The sequence below is a fragment of the Pleurodeles waltl genome, chromosome 7 (genome assembly GCF_031143425.1).
Source record: "Pleurodeles waltl isolate 20211129_DDA chromosome 7, aPleWal1.hap1.20221129, whole genome shotgun sequence".
NCBI lineage: Eukaryota > Metazoa > Chordata > Amphibia > Caudata > Salamandridae > Pleurodeles > Pleurodeles waltl.
The window spans coordinates 23,948,512-23,971,279 of record NC_090446.1 but is presented as its reverse complement, the minus strand read 5'-3'; the positions used below and the strand labels follow the sequence as shown (position 1 = coordinate 23,971,279).

At 46.8% G+C, this 22,768-nt stretch overlaps 1 protein-coding gene across 2 annotated transcripts in view; it reads right to left on the bottom strand.

Moving 5' to 3' along the window:
* LOC138303583 (uncharacterized) overlaps nt 1-22,768 on the bottom strand; it is a 115,536-nt gene that overhangs the window by 51,232 nt on the left and 41,536 nt on the right. For both annotated transcript variants that reach the window (XM_069242848.1, XM_069242847.1), the window contains one exon: nt 578-667. In XM_069242848.1, coding sequence (XP_069098949.1) covers nt 578-667 — 90 coding nt within the window. The remainder of the gene's footprint in view (nt 1-577; nt 668-22,768) is intronic.

The window sequence follows — 22,768 nt, the reverse complement described above, 5'->3', positions numbered from 1 at the left end:
ATAAGAGAGGAAGTTCAAAATTGGAAATTTAGCAGCAAGACAATTGTTACATTAGAAGAACGTACAAATTTTAGAATCACTGAATCCCTAGAAGTAGCTGATGGAAGATTTGAAAAGGAAAATTGAGAATGCTGGTTTGAAACACACCTCTAGGGGGAATACCCACATGTGAAAGGAGATTGGGGAAGGAGAACAAGATGGGTGGATGCAGTGGCGAGGAAGCTGATGGACAGGAGGTAGGAAAAGAATGCCTGTTTTTCTCCGATTGAAACAAAGAGAGTAGACAACATCAGAGGTTATTAGTCAAGAAGACAGAGCTTATGATGTAGGGATTTTCAAGTATAGCAAAGGACCCAAAACTCTCCATCATAATGGTATCAGGGCCCCAAAGAAGACTGATGAAAGTCAGAGTATAGTATGTATGCACAGAATATATGAGAACAAAGCACAGAGCCTAGGATAACAAAGAAAAAAGAAAAGGAAACAGAGAAAGTCTACTCAAGAGGAGAGATCCACTGTAAGATTCCCAGAAGAGGGCACAGAGTCCCACAGGCAAGTAGTCAGCTCTAAAACTTACAATTAAAAATAATCACTGCAATCGTAATGAGATAGATGAGCGTAAGAGCCATTGCAATCCGTGGCCAAAAACGAGCATTGCTCTGATGTCCTGAAAAAAACAGGAAAAATGTTGCATGTCAGAAGGTAAATCGAGGGCTATCAACTTGGTTTTAAGAGAGAACTCTACATAATACTCAAAGCAGATATACATTCCAGAAAGACACAGAGATCAGTTATCTGCGCCACCATTTTCTCACATAAGTTATTTTAGCTAATATATTTTCAGGGGTATACATATAAAAAGTGAATCCTACATTTAAACAATTAGAAAATTACCTGGTGACTCAGGGAGTTGCAGTTTGTGACAGAATAGCTAATCTCTTGCTTGGCCAATGTAAAATAGAACATACACCAGAACATAGATCCATTCAGTTACTCACGCTGCACTGATTGACAGGGCCAAGAGTTGTATTTAGGCAATGTTTTCCCTTCCAGATGTTTCGGTCCACTTCCTAAGGATGGCTGGACATTCCTTACATCATAAAAACACTAGTGGACCGCTGCTCTTTTCTGTGTCATGCTGACTGCACCCTTCAGTGGTTGCCATTCGAAAAACAGCCCAAGATCCACAAGGAATCTGCTTCCAAGTGTTGCTCTGCAGACAGGATGCCTCCCTCTGCAACTACCACCTCCCTTCTAGAGGGCAAGCTGTCTCAGTGTGTAAGGCACTGCTTACATCTACTGAGCTGCAGGTCAGAAGCATGAATCCACACAAGCCAAATTAGCTTTCCATTCATCAGAGGTCAGTAAACTGAGTACTGTTAAACTGGAGTGATTGTAGCCTCTGTTGTTAACAGAGCTTACAAACAGAAGTGTGATATGAAGTGCTATATGAAAACAAGCTATGATTATCACTTTATAAATGCCAGCTTTCAGAGTGTTTTTCCTTTACTAAGCATTAATGATGTGAACTAACATAAACCAGCAGGGATAGATGGGTGGGAGCGATGAGTGAGGGAGCACAACAACTAAGAGGATATGTAAAGCACAAGAGGAAAAGGTGGAAGATGCCACAGCGCTTGCACATCAACACAACCTTTTGAGCACTGTCCATATACAGCAGTCTTTAAGCATATCCAACAATGGAAATATGATGGGTGCCAAGCTGGCCGGGCACCTACCACCCAAGGTGTCCAAAAACTGCTGACTGGAGAACGGTCAGTGGTTACATAGACTATATGAACAAAAGGCCAAGGCACACCGAGGAAAGTTCCGTGTGTTTGATCCAAGTGGTCCATCAATCAGAGTCGAAGTCCAAAGAACAAGTGAAACTGGACATTTATTAACGGATGAAAAGGTGTGGTCACTATTCATATCAAAGACCACGTGTCACAAACAATCCAAAATACAGCCAGCAGCCGACACGTGTTTCGTCTCCTAGACTTTGTCAAGGCTTAAGATATGCGGAGATGTAAATGTAGGTATAGAAAAGAGGAGTTCCATGAAAGGCGTGCCTGATTTTCAGTCTCCAAGAAGATCAATGACATCCAGAAAATGGAGGTAATGGCAGGCCCTGATAAGCCAGAAACCGGAAGATAATGCTGTGCCAAAGGCGTCGGTAAGCAGCATGAACTAGGAGACGAAACACGTGTCGGCTGCTGGCTGTATTTTGGATTGTTTGTGACACATGTGGTCTTTGATCTGAATATTGACCACACCTTTTCATCCGGTAACTAAGAGGATATGAATCACCACAAAGGTAAAATTCTCCTTGATTGTTTGTCCATGCTTTGAGAATGAACTGATTCATGTGTCCCGGTGCAGTTAGGGCTTACTGGGATCAGTTTGTGGTTTGTGTGAGTTAGAGTTGTTTACTACTGATGTCCTTGTGCTTACGCCTAGCATTGGACCCAAATCTAATCAGCAAAGACACACATTAAGCACTTGATTCTCAGGGTAGCGAAGTCGAGCAGTCCAAAGCAGGGAGGTGGTATCCAACCAGTACCTCCACTTAAGAAAAGAAGAACAAGTTACTTACCTTCCGTAACACCTTTTCTAGTACAGACTTGACGTAGCAGAAGATTTATTACCTTAGAATCATCCCCAGGAGTCACACTGGATCCAGACATTTTTTGTGATCAGTACTTCTGCATGCCGGTAGGTAGCATGGTTTGACTCCACGTGGCGTTGTCCACACCGGAAATAACGTGCACCATTCCTACGTAAGCGCCAGCCCAGCGTGCTAATGTCAGTTTCTTTTCACAAATTTTCATGCCAGGAGCGTGGAGCCACGAAGAACACTGACCACTGGTTTGTGAAACTAGGACCCCGAAAAGGGAACAGCCCTATTTCTAAAACTTTTTTCGCAGTGTGGAGAGGATGGGTGGGTCAGTAAGGAATCTGTGGCTTGATATTGTGTCTACCAGATAAGGTGTTACCGAAGGTAAGTAACTTGTTCATCTGATAGAGACTTCTAGCCACAGATTCCTTACCTTTGAATAGATACTCAAGCAATACCTCACTAGAAGAGTCTGCAAACCTGATTTAGGCTAGAAGGTCATGCAGACTGAACGGGAATGAGAAATGGGTCTGACTGTCCAGGCAGTAGTGTTTGTTCAACATGTGCAGTGAAGCCCATGTTACAGCCTGACAGATGTGGGGGAGCGGAACTTTGTGTGCTTACGTAGTAGTTGCAGCCTGTGTTCTGGTGGAATGAGCATGCAAGCCCTCTGGGTGTTGCTTCGTGACCAGTGTGTCGCAGATCTTAATGCAAACCACAATCCATCAGGAGATGGTTAATTTCTGCAAGGCCTTCCCTTTCTTAGCTCCAACATCCCCTACGAAGAGTTGATCGTCCATCCAGAACGGTCATGTGCAGTCAAGATAGAATGACAATGCTCTTTTTGGAACTAGCTGGTGGAGTCCCTCTTCTTTCTTAGAAGGATGAGGTGGCACATAAAAGGTAGGCAAGGTGATTGACTGGCTTCCAGGAAATGAGGTGATGATCTTCTTCAAGGAGGATGCTGGAGTCCAATAGACCAGTTTTTCTCGGTAAAAAGAAATGTATGGAGGCTGAGATAATGCCTGCAGTTCACTGACCCTCTGGGCACACTTGATGGTAAGGAGTATAAGAGGGCAGTTAGGAAGCAGCTCAACTGGAGGGCACATTTGAAAAGCAAGAAGCAAATTGAGGGCCCATTGAGGCATAATGAAGAGAGCTGGAGGAAACGTATTGAAAAACTTTAATCTATTTACATTAGGGGGCTGGAAAAGGGAGGGTTGATCTAGAAGCCGCAGAACGGCTGAGACAGCAGAAAAATAACCCTTTATCGTGCCCAATGCAGGGCCCTGCTGGGACAGGGTAAGGATAAACAAAGGAACTTGGGAAAGGGGTGCAGATAAAGGGTCAACCTGTTTTTCTGTACACCATGCACAAACTTGCTCCAACGGCTGGCGTATACGTCTTGGCGGAGGGATACCAAGCTGCCAAAATAACATTACAGACTTCGAGCAGAAGGTAAAAAAGCTGTCAACTGTCAGCACTCAATCTCCAAGCATGAAGGTGAGGTGAGAACCCTCCTCTGCTGCTGTGACAGGAGATGCTCCCGAAGGGACAGTCTGGTCGAAGGACCGATGGACGTGGTCAACAGCTTATGCTACCAGACTCTTTGAGTGCAGTCCAGAGACACAAGGATGACTTGGGCCCTATTGTTTCTGATCTTTTTGAGAATTCTGGGCAGGAGTGGTATTGGCGGAAAGGCGTAGAGGAGGCTGGAGCTTCACTTAAGACAAAAAGCATCTCAGAGCAAGAGCTGCCTTGGAAACTCCAGCGTGCAATACTGCTGACATTGCATGCTCTTGGTGGTGGTGAGCAAATCTAATTAAAGCTCCCCCCACTGCTGAAAGAGAACTTGCACCACCTCCGGTTGGAGATGCCACTCGCAATCTGCGATCTGGCGTTCGGAGAACCCGGCAGGTATTGAACCACCATGGCAATGCCCTGGTGTTACAGCCATGTCCAGAGACGCAGAGACGCTTGACAGAGGATCTACCACCCCACCCCAATCTATATGTTACAGTACCACATGGCGGTGGTATTCTACAAGAACATCTTCACTAGATGTCCCTTGATGGAGGGTAGAATGGCTTTAAATGTCAACAGGATCATCTGGAGCTCCAACAGGTTGATGTGGGGTCCAGATTCCACTGGAAACCAGAGTCCTCTGATCTCCAACTCTTCTAGATAGCCATCCCAGCCCAAGAGTGATGCTAGTGTCACTACTGTAAGATCTGGTTGGGGAAGGGAGACGGGTCTGCAGCTGACCCTATTGTGGGTTGTTAGCCACCACTGCATATCTTTTGCAGTGCCATCAGAGATCCGGTCTTTGTCAGAGAGATTCCCCTAATAGTGTACCCCCAGTGAAACTTCAGCTGGCACTTCTGTGAGCTCATAAGCCAGTGGACATGCATCACTAGCAAGATGCAGGAGATCCTGAAGGCGGAAGGCTTACAGTCAGTCTCACCAAAATCCAGGATAAAGGCTGAAACATCAGTATGATAGAGTGAATATCCTGGACTCTCCGCTCAGGAGGATAAGCCCGAAATGAAACTGTGTCTAGAACAGCTTAGATGAAAAGGAGCATCTGAGAAGGTATCAGGTGTGACAATAGCACATATATAGTGAACCCCAGAAAGTGCAGGGGGTAGGCCGCAGTCTGAAGGTGGGAGACGACCACCTGGGGTGAGCCTGCGTTCAACAGCCAGACAGCCAGATAGGGGAAGACTGGCACCCCTGATCTCCATAGATGAGCTGCAACAGCCACCATCACCTTGGTGAACACCCAAGGGGCACTGGTAAGGCTAAAAGGGAGCATGGCAAATTGAAAGTGCTCGTGGCTCAACGTAAACCACAGGTAAAGTGTAGACAGGCAGGACAGAGATGTGGAAGTATGCGACCTGCAAGTCAAGAGCTACCATCTAGTCTCCCAAGTCCAGGGCAGGCAGAACTTCAGCGAGCATGAGCATTTTTTATCTCTAATTTTTTAAGGAAGAAATTGAGAGAGCGCAAATCTAGGGTGGGATAAAGACCTCCATCCTCTTTGGACACCAAAAAGTAGTAGGAATAACAACCATGACCTTCTTCTGATGCCGGCACCCTCCCTATGGTTCCCTTGGCCAAGAAAAGCCTGCTCTTCCTGGCAGAGTGACGAGATGTGGTAATTCGTCACCCAATAGTATGTGGGTGGAATGGGAGGAGAGGTAGTCACAAAGGGGAGTGAATAGCTCCATTGGGCAAATTGGAGAACCCAGAGGTGGATGTTATCGACCTCCAGTGGCAGGTGATGCCGTATCCTGCCTCCCACTGGGTGACCATAATGTTCGAAGGGCAAACTAAAGGAGCTTGGAGGCTGCATCTGCCGGAGGGGTGGAATTGGGTGGTTTGGCCCGACCTCTAGCTAGCTGACCCACGAGGCCTGTGGGTGCTGCGTCCTCTGCTGTGCAAGGATTGAGACGTCTGCTGGCTGTGGTGACCAGGCAGTTGGAGATGTGGTTGGAAGCCACTTCCATGGTCATGAAAGAAGCAGAAGGCGGACAATGGTTGGCAAGGGTCCATGGAAATGCCCAAGGACCTGGCTGTGGCCCTGCTGTCATTGAAGTGTTCCAGAGCTGAGTCTGCCTTGCCTCCAAAAAGACCAGAGTCATCAAAGGGCATGTCCATGAATAAGTCCTGGACATCCCCAGAAAAGCACGTTGTTCTCAGTCACCTGTTGCACTGTAAGGCCACCAAAGATGAAACCGCTTTGCCTAGCAAGTCGGTGGTATCCAGCCCCCAGCGTATGGCGAACTTAGTTGTATCCCTCCCATCAACAATAGCTTGGGAGAATATGGCTTGGGCCTCCTATGTGACCATAGACAGCACCAGCACAACTGAGTCCCAGAGCGAGTGGGAGTAGTGGCCCAAAAGGCATGCAATGTTCACCGACTGCAGTGCCAGGCTAGCAGAAGAGAAAATTTTCTTCCCAAAGTATCCAGTCTCATGGATTCCCTGTCAGGGGGAGTGGTAGGAAATATTCTAGGATGTGCTTTGGAAGTGGAGGCTTGGACCATCAAGCTCTCCGGGGTGGGATGTGTTGTGAGAAAACTGGGCTCCCAAGGGGTAGGGTGATGGTGGTGGGCAATCGACCTATTCATAGGAGCTCCTATGCAGGGCTTGGGACAGGCCCTAAGTAGGACTTCCGTGAGGGCTTTGCTAAACAGGAGAAGTGGTTCAGATGCAGTAGCTCCCCGTTGAAGTACCTCAGTCAAGACATTTGTCTTGACATCCATAGTCAATAGCTGAAGGTCTAGGACCTCATCTGCCCTCATCACAACCATAGCGAATGAGGCTCCTTCCTCTGTAGCCATGGTAGGAGGAGAAGCCAAGCCAAAAACTGGAGAGGTATCCAGTCCACTGGTATCCACCAGATTCTCACACCAACAGTCTTTTGTGACATCTAGGGGCTGGTATTCATCAGGGTCCTGTGGCCATTCCCAGTCATCCCCAAGCCCTAGCCCATCGGAATATGGCACAGGCTCCGACCTGGGTGGTGTGCCCCAGTCAGTGCCAGAACTGGCTTTGAACGATGCCCATCCGGCTCTGGATTGGAGTCAGGGAGGAGTATAGGGACTGCACCAATGGTGGCTGCCGGAGACATCAGCAGTGGAGCTAGTACTCGGAAAGGTTGAGCTGGCTCAATCCGTGCCATCCTAGTTCCATCCAGGGGACATGACTAGTACCTGTGGGTGCACCCGCCAGCAGAAAACCTGTATAGGCCGCTCCTGAGGCAGTGGGCCAAAGGCATGCTACCAGGGACAGACCACCCAAATATAAGGTGCATAACTAAAATTCACAAAGTTGGGTGGGGGTTGCTCTGGCTCCAGGAAGCTCGGGGAAGCTCAGAGACAGCTCAGGTGGAGTCACTACCGTGGATCAAGACCTCCAACAGCGACACTCCCTTATCTCGTTGGGATGACTTTGACAGACGGGGCAAAGTCAGAGACCTCTTTGACTTCTTGATCTTCTTCCGTTTGTGGCGCGACAATCAATGCAGGTCTTGAGTCACGGTCATGGTCATGCTCGAGGCACCAAAGGCCTTACGAGATATGGCTCTGTCAGATGCATTTGCGGGTGATAGGCACAACAGATCTTGAAAACAGCCTTCTTTAAGGTCATCCCTGCCACACCAGAAAACAAAGTCTGCCTATATAGGCACTGCGCAAGTCACTAATCCCACATACTTCTTTATCAAGGTACCACAGGACTCCCACTTCGATGATGGGAAATGATTCAAGCATGTGAATCTATGAAAGATCCCATACTGGATAACTCCGTCAAAATGACAGAGCTGGTCATCAAAGTGTTTTCTTTTTTATTTTCAAAAACAAAAACCCGAAGCAGGACATTTTTAGAAAATACAAAAGAAAATGCTGCCCTCACCATGGAAGTTATCTTCCTTTGGCAGGGGGAGATTTTAGAAGTTTTCCCTGGTCATTTCTGCCAGGATTTTCTGAGTGGTGATGGGCAGTGAAAACTGACCTCTAATGCTGCTCTAAATTAGGTGGGAAGAACTAGAGGTGTGCCTCTGATGGCCCTTAATCCGTAGGACTGTTGCAGGGGTTTAATCATGGCAGTGACAAAGTAGTCTCCACCATGGTTAAAACTAACATCCGCCTGCACATAACTCTGGTGGGTGGAATACCGTCTTGGAGGTATAGATACTAAATCTCTATTGTGACAGAGTATCCATACCAGCAACATCTAAACAGGTCCTTTTCCTAGATAGTACATCCTATGACCCATCTGTTATGTAAAGGCATGTCCGTTAAGTGGACCCCAGACGCCAAAGCATCTTTCTCTCATTTGAAGACGTGATACGCGCAAGCCCCTGTTGCACGTGATACGTGCAAGCCCCTGCTCTGTGTCACCGAGGTGTGAAACTATCCTCTCTTTTGGAAGCTACCTCTTCATATCATGCAGTGGCATAGGTGCCATCCAAGAGGCATCAAGTCACAGATCAAGTACACCCTGTGGCATTCTACTCTGATATGTTTACACCTTGTGAACTGAATTATAATATTTCAGACAAAGAACCCCCTAGACATTAAAAGAGCCTTTGACGAATGGTTCTATTGTTTGATGGGGCTCAGACATACCACTGAAATTTGTTCAGACCACAGGAAATTTACGTTTCCATACATCTGCACGAGCCTTAACACCTCGCAAGTTATGCTGGTCCTTATACATCTGCACAAGCCTTAAGACCTCACCAGTTACGCTATTCCGTGTTTTTCTCTGACTTTAATTTCTCAATAACATATTGGCTAGGGCCTCTAAAGAAAAAGGCAATGCCTTATCAATAGATTATTCCCCGTTAGAAGACATTACTGAGTTAGAACCACCTCAGACAACGGGCACACAAGTGTCTGGTATCTCCCAGCCATCCTTCTCAGTCTTCCTTCCAAAGGTCCTGGATGCAATCATGCGTCGCACACCCCACCACATCTGCTTCCCAAACACCCAGCAACTGCAGCAGGATACCAAGCAAGGTTTCTATCAAATAGCTGGGTTCCCGCATGTGTTGAGTGCAATGGACTGCACCCCTGTTCAACTGGTACCACCTGCAGCAACCAAACCCTTCCACAAGTACCGCAAGCACAGCCATTCCAGGAATGTGCAGGCCATTGTGGACCACGGTGGGCTCTTCACTAACATCCTTACAAAATACTCTGGCAGTGTACATGATGCATACTTATTCTGGCATTCCACCATCAACAAGTGGTTCCAGAATACAATATGGCAATGGGCTACACGTAGCTAAGCCACCATACCAGTCAGTACACAGACAACACACCAACGTTGTAGGACAAACAAGACATACACCACACTAAACACACGTGGGCAAGGGAAGACAGATGTACAGGCAACAACACATATGCCACATGCCACACTACACCGCAATCATTGCACATCACACACACATACACCCATATGTACATGAAGCATCCACAATCTGACTGGCACACCACGTGAGGACAGCTGGAGCTATGTCCCTTTTACATACAGAAGCTGAGCTCAAACCACTACTAGTGTCCACTGGTTGACCCCTAAATATAGATCCCACACACATTACACCAAAAAATGAATAGCTCAGCTATGTGAATTTCATAGGCCATGTCAATGTAAAGAAAGTCACACATAGGCACAGCCCCACATTAAACATGGTGTTCAAGCCTCTGGCAGCACCAATATCAAATGCCACCCAAGTGGTGCCATTACCAGCTACATATCACCTACACATACCCGACATACCTGTAGTGTGCACATTTACCTGTCTGCTGCATTGGGTCCCACACATAGGAATACAACATTACCTGCCATGAAAGACAATGGGGCAGAATAATGAGAAATGGTGTAGCACCTACTCCAGTATCACCACACATGTGACCTTTAGCGCCCCCTAACACCACCATGTGTGTCCCGTATAAAGAGACAGTCCACCATGGTGCAGAGATTGTAAAGATCATGGATGCTACAGTAGGACTCTGTAGGGGTATAGAGGACATACCGACCCTTCATGTACCGTACACAGGGACCCATGTAAAAGAATGGTGTGCCCCCTCCCAGCACCTGCACTGTGCATGTGTTGAAAGAGTCTGTGAGAAATCACGTATAGGTACTGTGGAGGATCCACTGAAGCAAATTTTGATCATCCTCCAATTGTGTGATTCACACCCTATTACACTTGATGGCTGACACAGACATCATCTGCCACAAAGGGTCACTAATTGTCGCACTGCATGCGTAGAGCCACATGGTAACATGGAGGCCAGAGTTTGGCTTTGTAGGGCTACCATGGCGTCTGTACATATGACAGCACAGTGGTGCAAGGAGGTGGTAGTTCCACCAACAATATGACACTGCCTCAAATATGGACAACACAACACATACTTGCAATGGTTGAACCATCAGCTTGGATTTCATTTGACAATCCCCAGGTCCCTGAGCCACAACCAAGATTGTCATGTCCATCAACACAGACCTATTAAACCATTTCACAAAACATGAACATACACTATACCAGAAGAAATTATGAGTCATCACTCCACCTAAAACTAACAACTGCCATGATATATGTCAAACCACTATCAAGCTTCACCAACACATCTTCTCTCATTCCTTTGCAACCGATCAAGGTTATAGCATACAGCCATAGGCCATGACTCCATTTGCCAATCCCACAATGGTGGAAGAGTGTGCATATAATGAAGGGTCAGAAAAACACGCCATCTGGTGGAGAGGACATTTGGGCTTCTGAGGTCAAGGTTTAGGTGCCTGACCCTGACCGGAGGAAGCCTGTTGTATGGTCCACAACTGGAATGTAAGATCATACTGGTCTGTGCAATCCTGCATAATAAATGTATTCGGACAAATGTTCCCTGGGATGATCAGGTAGATGTCCCCAACGTGAAGGATGATGACAGTGGTGCAGCCCATTTGGAGGGGGAACTACATAGCACTGCAGCAGGAGTTTGCAGGAGACTACAAATTGTACAGAACCTTTACACATAGTGACTGTAGATTCATTATCACTTTGTAAATAGCACCAATAAAATACTTTACACCTGAATCTCCTTGGTCTACTCATTCTCCACTACATATACCATTGGAATGTAACTCAAATCTCAGAGTGCAGGAAAGAAACACAATAGTTACAAATATGGTAGCAACATAGTTTGTGATGTAAGATGGTCCAGTGCCTCTATGTCACATATCAGTGACACGTAACTGACGTAAGTCACGTGACTTTTGAAGGCCTAGATCCATGTACCACAACATATAACGTGCCATCAAGTGAGCAATGTGCTAAATCCTAGCCCTTTCCCCACATCATCACCATGCTTGCCAGCATGTATGCAAGGGGGCTCTTATCAAATGGTGTTTAAGTAATGTAGGAACTGGACAGTGTCACATCTCAGGGGGATTGCTGTTTTGCCTGCACTGTGCATGTGTGACAAGGGGAAGACATCATTGGTAACAAAGGACCTTCAGTAGCTGTACAGGGTTTGTAACCAATGTAATAGGCAGACCTGCACTGTGTATCCATGGGATTATGTCCTGACACTGCCATTGGGCACAATGCTGACACATGGTAGGCTGTACCTCATGAATGGCACACACACGTTGGCTGGGTAGTGCACTATCAGTTGCCAGACAAATGATGCAGCAATGGGTGCTGAATCATTATACAAACATATGACCCATTGTCAGGATCTAAGAATAAAATGGGACAATGCACCACCAAAATATTGTCTGGGTGGAATGTAGGCAGAGTGTGTTCCACTTCCTATGTACATTAGATACACTAGACAGTTCTGCTGTCTTGAACCATGCCTACAGCAATTCCAGATATACAAGTGAAGACTGATGTACAGGTGTATGTCCTAGGTAGAAAAAAGTTTGCGAGTACCAACAATGGCTGACAATTTTCAGCATGGTTTCCTAGTATGCTCTGAATAACAACATCACACAGCACATAGCAATACATATAGCAATACACACCACTCTTTGTCACGCACATGCCAGACCAGGAGCAAGGTACCAACAGTTGGAAATTATCCCAAATATGTTTTGGTCTCCAACATGGCAATCAGGCGTGGGATATGCAACTATGTTCAGCAATGTCCAAACATGTCAGAGACCCATTCAAAAAATGAATTAGAGTAGTAGTGGACATATATGTTGCATTTGGCTAATGAAAAAAGCAGCACTGAGATGATTTTACACATCAACATCATACAGTCATGGTTAGAGTTACATAGGTTGTGGCATGCAGGAGTAAATGAATACCCACGTTCAATCAAATTAATCAATCAATAATCAGGGATTGGTAAAATGTGGCTAATCACCCATGGGGTCTCAAGGCGCTGGATGCAGGCGTGCTGCTTAGTCGAATAGCCAGGTCTTGAGGTTCTTCCTGAACTGCTTCAGTGAGCCTGAGCTTGAGGGGTAGTGTGTTCCATGTCCGGGCTGCTAGGTAGGAGAAGGAGTTTCCTCCTGCAGTAGTATGTTTTTGGATCTTGGCGACGGCTGCAAGGGTGAGCTGAGAAGAACGGAGACGTCTGTTGGGTATGGAGAAGGTGAGGAGGTAATTGAGGTATGACGGTCCTATGTTGTGCAGTGCCTTGAAGGTGTGGATCAGGAGTTTGTAAGTGATGTGCTTGTTGACTGGGAGCCAGTGTAGGTCTCAGTGTGGGAGGAGATTTGGCTGTGTCAGGGGATTTACAAGATGAGTCTGGCTGCTGCATTCTGAACTCTTTGTAGTCTTGATTGAAGTTTCTTGCCGGCATAGAGTGGATTGCCTTAGTACAGTTTGTTGGTGATGAGTGTGTGGGTGCCTGTCTTCCTTGTGTTGGTGGGAATCCATTTGAAGATCTTCTGCAGGAGACGGAAGGTGTGGAAGCCTGATGAAGAGAAGAAGTTAACTTGGCGGGTCATCGATAGAGAGGAGCCCAGGATGATGCCCAAGTTGCGCGCATGATCACTGGGGGCAGGGTGTTACCCAGAGCGGTGGGCCACCAGGAGTCGTTCCAGGCAGAAGGGGTAGAGTTGATCACGAGCATCTCTGTCTTGTCTGAGCTGAGCCTGAGGCAGATGGCCTCCATCCTGGTGGCGACTGCTCTCATACCATTGTGGAAATTCCTCTTGGCTTGAGCAGAGTCCTCTGACAAGGAGAAGATCAGCTGGGTGTTGTTGGCATAGGAGACTATGTTTAGCTTGTGTTGTTTGGTGATCTTAGCGAGCGGGGCCATGTAGACAATGAAAAGCGTTGGGCTGAGTGAGGATCCTTGGGGCACTCCGCAGCATGTGTCTTTAGGTTCTGACGTGAACGATGGTAGTCTGACCCTCTGTGTTCCTCCGGTGAGGAAGGACCTGATCCAGTTCAGAGCTTTGTCTTGGGTGCCAGCGTCATGCAGTCTGTCACTGAGGATGGAGTGGGAGACGGAGCCAAATGCAGCGGAGAGGTAGAGGAGGATGAGTGCGGCAGTGCCTTTGCGGTCAACATGAAGCGTATGTCATCAGTGGCTGCTAAGAGTGTGGTTTCAGTGCTGTGGTTGCTTCTGATTCCGGACTGGGATGAGTTTAGGATGCAGTGTGTCTCGAGGAATTTGGAGAGTTTCTGGCTGATGGCTTTCTCCGTTACCTTGGGTGGGAAAGGGAGCAAAGAGATGGGTTTGTAGTTCTTCAGCTCCCTAGGTTGGCAGTGGGTTTCTTGAGTAGCGGGCTGATTTCGGCGTGTTTCCAGTCTGAGGGGAATGTGGCAGTCTTGAAGGAGAGGTTGATGGATCAGCAGAGCTCCGGTGCAATGGTGGCACTGGCCAGGTTGAGGATGTGATGAGGGCATGGACACGAGGGTGCTCTTGACTGGATGGAGTTCATCAGTCTTTGGGTGTCCTCTATAGGGATGGGGTCCAGGAGTTCAATAACTGGTGAGGAGCTAGGACTGTGGCAGTGCTAGTGGGCTTTAGTTCCTGAAGCCTTCGTAGAAGTCCTGGATCTTACGGTGAAAGAAGGTGGCGAGGTCATTGTAGAGGTCTTGGGAGGGAGGGACGGAGGGATGGATGAGGTGTCTGCCCCAGAGTTCGTGAACTCTTTCACGATGGCGAGGAGCTCTTTGCTGTTGTGAGTACTGGCATTGAGGCAAGCTTGAAAGGCAGCTTTTTAGGCGGCTCTGATGTTCTGGTGGTGCGTGGTGACTGCATTTTTGTAGGCTGTGCGGTCTTGAGTAGATTTGCTGATCCTCCATTTATGTTCCAATTGTCTGCAGGCGTGCTTGGATTCCTGTAGGTCTGGCGTAAACCACTTGGGTGTTTTGCTCTGTCGGTTCCCTGCTGATTTCCTTAGGGGGGCTACGTTGTCGGTGCAGTTTGAAAGCTAGCAGTGTAGGTTGCTTGTTGCTTTATTAGCATCCGCTGCATCTGGTGGGAGGGAGTGGTTGAGAGTGTTGGTGAGCTGTGCTTCTGTAACTTTGTCCTAGCATCTGCCGAGGGGATGGGGGTGTGGTGGCATGCAGTGTTCTTTGTGTAGGTAAAGTGGATGCATTTGTTGTTGGTCCAAAAGTGTTCGGAGGTGTCGGAGATGCTGATGTTGTCCCCTGCTGAGAGAATCCGTTGAAGAATGTGTCCCACTCTGTGGGTGGGGATGTTGATGAGTTGTTTGAGGCTGAGAGTTGTGAGGTTGTCCAGGAGGTTTGAGGTGTTGGGGTCATCAAGGGTATCAAGGTGGAAAGGGAGGTCACCAAGTTGGATGTAGTTGGAGGAGGTGAGTGCTTGGGGGGCGATGAGGTTGGCGATGTCTTCGCAGAACTGGGGTCGGGGTCCAGGTGGCCTGTAGATGAGGGTGCCATGTAGGGAGGTGTTTGGGTTGGTCTGGATCTGGAAATGTAGGTGCTCGTGCGTTGACTGAGACTGCGACTCGATAGTGGTAGTCAGGCAGAGGTTGTTTTTGTAGATTATGGCAATGCCTCTTCCAGGCCAGTTGGCTCTGTCCTTGTGGATGATTTTGAAGTTGTCCGGGATGGCCACGGCGACGTCTGGGGCAACGGATGGGGGTGATCAAACTCTCTGTAAAGAAGGCAACGTCCGGAGCTGTTGAGTCGAGGAGGTCCCAGACTTCTACCACGTGCTTGATGAGGAAGCGTGTGTTGAGCAGTATGCACTTGAGGTGGCTGTCTGTGTGTGGTACGGGATCATGGGGTGGTCCTTGGAGGGTGCTGGAGCAAGCACGGCAAGAAAAAGGTCAATGGGTGTTCCTGGGGTCAGTTTGGTGGCAGGCTGATGATCTTCCTGGTTTGAGGGCATGTAGAGTGCTGGCGTCGAACCGGCAGATGGGGTGAGAACCACAGTCCGTGGTGCTGGGCGCAGTCCAGGCACAGAAGGGTGCAGATGGGCTTGCCTTTGGCGCACCAGCAGCACGGTTGCCATTAACAAGGGGAGGGAGGCAGGGGGTCTGGTCAGCTGGGTAGCTGGGGTGGGAAAAGGTTTCGCGGGGGAGCGGGGTGGGGCCACGGGGACAGCAGTGGAGAGGGGAAAACACAGAGGTAGAAAAATGAAAAGCAGACAGAAAAGAAACAGAAGCAAGAAAATAGAAGTAAAGGCAGAAGTAAAAGGCAGGAGTAAAGAGAGACAGAAGATACTTGCAGATGGCCTCTAGGCCACCAGGGATAAGGCGCAGGCAGGAACCTGCAGGTGGAGGAGGGCCTCAAACTGAGAGTCAGGAGGCTATCAGTTCGTCCAAAGCAAGGGCAGCAGCAGGAGGAGCTGCACGGGGAGGGTAAAAGACGCTGACCAGGAGGTCAGAGGAGTCGCCGGAGGATGTGGCAGGTGTAATGTCATGTGTATGTGGCACACATGAAATCTCGCAAAAACCGTCAATGGGACGGTAACTATCATGCAGCCAGTAGTAGAAGATGTGTTCAGCTACAATTTACACAAGTCACACTTTGCGTCCAGTCCATGTATGGCCAGGAAATGTTGCTGTAGAAGATCTGTACAAAGTGTTAGCAGCCTAAATAATGGCAGAAGTGTAGGGCACAAAATATTCTTTACAAGTAATGTGGTAAAACGTGGAGAAGGAACACATACAGACTAGTACAGACTGTGCAACACATCAATGTCTACATGTGATCAACGGACATATATACAGAGAGGGTGTCTAGGTCAGTACATAACCCAGTCATATTTGTCGCTAATATAACCTGGTAGTTTGCCATCACATGTGAACATGACAGGAGGCAGTGACAGATAATACCATCTGTCCCCTAGCACGTTCCCAAAACAGAAGTCACAACAGAGATACAACCCCTAACCAAGCTGCCTATGGAAATTACTAAGGACATCAATTGATGAGACATGTCCAATACGTGCAAGTAGCCAGTCCTAATTACATGATAGGGGAAGGCTGACATCAAGTACCCCAGAGGAGAATTTATTTCCCAGTCCGATTGATCACAATTGTGCATGTGTCTGTCTGCAGGGGACTGTGCATTGCTCTGCTGATTAGCAATCATGAAGAGACTAGATCCCCACTCAAACCACGCTAACACCTCTGCTCAGGCTACATGAACTTTTGACATTGTCAGGGGACTGAATAATCTGGAGCTCTGTAAACCTGCACCTTCACATGCAACCATGGGTTTGTGTTGGCATAAAAACTCCCACAGTAATGATGAAGAGTAGCCTGCCATCTTTGCCAGACAGCAACACTGCTACACAGTGGTATGCCATTGTATGTGACAGTCATAACAAACATGATGTGGACGAATGTGTGTGCCTAGTTTGTGGCATGCACACATATACAAGATATCTCAGCACATATTTACCACTTAAATGGCTCAGGCATGGTAATGTCTATTGGAGTCTGAACAAAGGGCAACTTACCACAAATTTAATTGCATATGTATCTCGAGGTCATTGACAGAAATAATTTACCTTCACATGTGTTTTGACATACGAAACATAGATGGCACTGATATGACTACACAGGCATTTGTCAAAGTCCAACATGTGTCTATGCAGGAAGATAGATATGTGAGGTTTCATATCCCATGAACACACCACTGTGGTCATATATTACTGAAATTACACTACATATATCTTTACAGACAGTGCATATTGCAACCTTCACTGACATGTGTTTCTACCATCTCCTGCAACTAAGATGCATGGGGAACTGTTAGAAATGGGGTCTCTAGGTGGCAGAGGTATACACCCTTGTCCAAGTAGGGACCACAATCCTTGTCAGGGTAAGCCACATACAATCCAAATTATCCTGTGCCCACCCTTTGGTACCTTGGCACTGAGCAGTCAGGCTTAACTTAGAAGGCAATGAGTAACATGTTTGTGCAATAAATCATACAGTAACACAGTGAAAACACCACACAATGACACCACACAGATTTAGAAAAATCGAAGAATATTTATCTGAATAAAATACTGATGAAATTCCAATATACACAAGCAAAGATATGAATTTTTAAAGATTAACTCCAACTAAAGCGCTTAGAAAACACAATAGCTCCAACTGGGACTATCATGGTGTCATTGGCGGAGGCGTACCCAACAATCCAACACCACCGGTGCAGGTCACAGAGTCACACGGGACCCCAGCTAAAGTAGCTTTTGAAAACGAAGAACAAACACATCGCATGGAGTCAGAAAGAGGCATCGCTGGAGTCAGTGCGGTGTCAGTCCGTTATGGCGTCGCTAAAGTAATTCCGGAGTCGATGGAGTCGGGTACTAGCAAAAAGCTAGTAGTTGAAGTCTTTGCTGTCCCTGAAACTTCAGAACAGGAGGCAAGCTCAATCCAAGCCCTGGGAGAGCACTTTGGGGCAAGGCAGAGTCCTTCCAGCACAGTCAGAGACCAGCAAGGCTGCGGTGCAACAGCCAGGCAGCAGTCCTTCTCAGCAAAGCAGTCCAGAGAGTCCTTTGGGCGGCCTGGCAGGTCTTCTGACAGAGTTCAGGTCCAGTAGTGTCTGAGTTGGTGGGGTCAAGGACCCAGTTTATATACCCAAAAATGCCTTTGAAGTGGTGGATACTTCAAAGAGTGGTTTTGAAGTGCACAAGTTGCCCTTTCAGTGAAGCCCTGTCTGCCAGGGTCCCAGTAGGGGGTTTGGCAGTGCATTGCGTGAGGCAGGCCACTAGCCTTTGAAACATAAGTGTCAGGCCCTCGCAGACATTGATTGGAGACATGCTGTAAGGCACAGATAGTTTTTGAGTGCAGAGAAATGCTCACTTTCTAAAAGTGGCATTTCTAAAATAGTAACATAAAATCCAACTTCACCAATAAGCAGGACCATTTTGACCATACTAAATATGACCCGGTTACCCCTTTCAGGTCAGAATCTATCACACAGAAAATATATGAGGGCAGTCCTAATGCTAGTCTGTGAAAGGAGGAGGCTTCACAGTAGTGGAAAACGAATTTAGGAGCTTTCCACTACCAGGACATATAAAACGCATATGTACAGGTCCTGACTTTTATCTACATAGCACCCTGCGCTATGGGCTACCTAGGGCCTACCTTAGGGGTGACTTATATGTAGAAAAAGGGGAGTTTAAGGCGTGGCAAGTACTTTAAAATTCCAAGTCAAAGTGGCAGTGAAACCGCACACAAAGCCATTGTAATGGCAGACCTGAGACATGGTTAAGGGGCTACTTATGTGGGTGGCACAATCAGTACTGGAGGCCCACAAGTAGAATTTAATTTACAGGCCCTGGGCACATGTAGTGCACTTTACTAGGGACTTATAAGTAAATCAAATATGTCAGTTGGGGATGAACCAAGGTTACCATGTTTATGGGAGAGAGCATACTCACTTTAGCACTGGTTAGCAGTGGAAAAGTGCGCTGAGTCCTAAAACCAGCAAAAACAGTGTCAGAAAAGTGGAAGGAGGCAGGCAAAAAGTTGGGGGATGACCACCCTAAGGCTGTCAGGTCTAACAGGAACTATATGTCACACGTGTGGCAGAGCATCAAGAAGGCTAAACCAACAACACACCACAGAGTGCACACATATGCACACGCAAATGGCTAGGGGTGACATGATTTCAACCCAGCTGTAGTCCACTGCATCCTCTGAGTACAAATTGTCAAGGCTGTCACATGCCTTACCCTGTATTGGACATACGCCATCATATCTATTGCATTATTGGTATGTGTAGATTTGTATACCAGAGTTAACAAAGTGGCACACCCACAAAAAGTGTTCAAACACATCTTTACACTCATAGTACACGTGCTAACATGTATGTGGACACAGTATAGCTAAACATGCACATTCCATGCTGTGCCTTATTTCTCATTAGGCGCCCACATGGTGGGGGAAAGGGGTACACTAAGGGCCACAAGGACTGTAGTGATGCACTTGGTGCAGCACCACTTTCTTACAATCTGTCCCCTTGTGTCATTGGCCACAGCCTTCTAAGGGATCTTGACTATACACTGGGTCCAGACTACTAGCACTTTCCCCTTCCTGTACATTGTGTATCACATACACCCCAAACTTTGTCTATTACCCCACACACATGTGCTGATTTAGTACCACAAGCCTGAAGCATCTTACTGACAGTATGGGACTGCCCTGCATCTGCACCATCACTGGCACATTACTCAGAAGCTTGCACCAAAACATGCATCCTTGGACCACAGAGCAAGTGTGTCTATGTTGAGGCATATGTCTATTCACATGTTCTTATCCCTTCCTGGACAAATAATGGAATACCATACCAACAATGGCTTGCCACACAGTATAGGCTAGACATCCGTAATTTAATTCAGTTAATATGCAGGTAGGTACAACTAAATTAACATAACTAAACTCCCATGGCATTATTGCACAAGTGTGTGCGCCTTGTAATGGCACACACATATTAGTAACTACAAACAAGGATGTAGCAAATCATTCCTCACACTTTGGAATACTCACACAACTCCTGGGCAATTGTTCGTCAGCGGTGACAATGAGATAGATGTCTTCAAATATCTGGGTCAGACTCAAAAGCTATGGGTGTCTCAATGGGATGGCGACTGCAACAACCATTGCATGTCCCTCAGTTGCAGAATACAGTGTCATGCAATCCCATATGGTCATGGAGGTATAAAGCTACAAAATGCCTGCATGATAATTCCATGTACAGATGGTGCAGCGAAAAGCACCACAGGAGTGTCTGGGAAAGTGATGGTATGTAGGTGCCAGGGTCTCCATTATCTGAGACCATGTGTGATTGACTGATCATTGATGTTTGACAGTTGGGCTGATCTACCACTAGGTTGACTTGCTCACTCAGCCTAACAAGTTGATTTTAAACACTGTCGTCCATGCACAGAAATGTCCAAATATCACAAAGCTATGTTTCCCTTTCCTGTATTGCAGGTGGACCTCCACCTTAAAGCGTTAGAGACGTTGCCAGATTTGAAGACCCCAATGCTGCCAGTAAGTGTCACCTTGTGCATCATGAGTGGCAATCCACGGTTTAATGTGAGTCATTCTGAGGTGTATAATGCAATGAATAAGAGTTTTGTGTGCCCAATGCTATGATATCATTGGAGTTAGGATGGTGACATGTCTGTTGCAATATTGATCATTGAGAATGGCTTGATTGTTGCACAAGTGGCAACATGTGCTGGTATGGAATTGTGGGTGTAATGCATAGCCACATATACATAGTTGTCAATCATGATAGGTCTCAAAGCAGCTGTTTATGTAATTAGCATGCCTGTTGACAACAACTTTGTCACAGTACTTTTGACAGTACTGTGTGCCACATATAGCTTACACAAAATGGTATAGATTAATAAAATTTATAGAGGTCTCTAGGGGGCTTATGTTGGAGACACTTGCACCACAGGTGCCTCAGTAACCTTCAGATATAAATTTAGGCTGCAGTCGTGCAAAGACCCATATTGTGCTGGACAACAGTCAGTAGAGTACACAACTAGTAGACACCTCAGCTCCAGATGGTTGTGGGAAATGTCTATGGATTGTCGCTAGCTAGATCTCGGCAGAATTACCAACATGGTCCTGCCATCATATTTGTGAGTGATCTTGGTCACATCACATGTGAATATGATGTGAATGCTGAGTGCGCACCTGGTACTTTGCTGATGTCTGACCTGCATGTGCACATGATGTTCAATGAATAAGAATACTGTAGCAGCACCCAGTGCAGTGCCAAACTTACTGTGGCCGTAAGGGCACCCAAACATCCACCATGTGTGTGCTGCTTTACTCATTTAGCAAAACATAGTACAGGGTGGGGGGCATTAGTTACTTAATCCGTAGACAGCTTTATTGTGCTGGTCATGCTTTGACAAAACTTTATGGGGACATAGCATTATTTGTACATTTGGGCACATCATGAGCAATTGTGTGCCCCTTGTAACGTATGCTCAGACCAGGTCTTAAACCAGGACACACCAATGAAGCTTTACCAAATTTTAGAGTAGCTGGTGGGAAGTTTCCAGCCCACCTATCAGATGACTGCCACCTTGCATCCATGACATCTAGGCAAGCCTTGATGTATTACTAGGGGTGTCAAAGTGGCGGATTGCACACAAAGCCCCCCATATTGACAAGGACACAGAAATCTAGACTTGTTGGGCCACGTGATCCTCACAAGTTTGTTAACAAATTTGTTGAGCAAGGGCGCACTTGTCCCCTCACCTCTGGGGCCAGATGGTCAACTATGGATAGCCATTATCCCAGTGACATGTACATTATACCGTAGATGGCTGGTAGCATATAGTCATAGATAGGAGTAAATCTTTGTTGAGGAATGGGTAGTGGACTGCATGTGTCATCTGTGGATACAGTGTACATTACATGTCTATTCTACCTCCACCCAATGGTTTAGTTAAAACTTGATTCCCCTAATTTTTCAGCTGCCAATATGACACCTGAGGAACGTCATGCTTTCCACAAAAGGGCAGACAGGTACCGCCACATTATGGATGTCGATGCTGGGTACCAGCGGATGGCAAGGAGGTACAGGAAGGAAAAGAGCACAGGGGCATGGCATGCCTTCCCACATGGGGGATCTCCGCAGCATGCACAAAAAAAGAAGGTGACATTGGAGAAAACATCAGGGGCCCAGGGGGCCTCTGCTGCTCAGACCCCATCCACATATGCTGCACCTGTCACAAGCAAGGCACCCGTCCATCCTCCTGCTGAAGCATGGTGCTCAAACTTTGAAAGTGACATGAGACAGGACATGGTCACCGTGATAGACAAAATGGACAGGTTGGAGCAAGAAAGTGCAAAAAATAGGAAATTATTGAAGAAAAAGAAAGTTGAAAAGATTGGGATGTAGCACAGGCACAACTACACATTTCCTTCCCTCTCTCTTTCATTGTTGTTAATAGTTTTAGATTGGGTTTTAGATGCTTAGTGTTAGGTTAGTGAAGTAGTGTAGGTTAGGCATAGGTTAGATTAAGTATAGCTGGGGGGTGGGTTTTAGTCCTGTTTTCTTTGGGGGGGCGTGTTGGAGGGGTTATGTTGGGGTATACGTGTAAAAAAATATAAAATAAAATTACAAAATAAAAATACCCCAAAAATATATAATTGTTTAGGCCATGGGTTAAGATAATACATGTTAGACATAGTTTATGTTGTCCT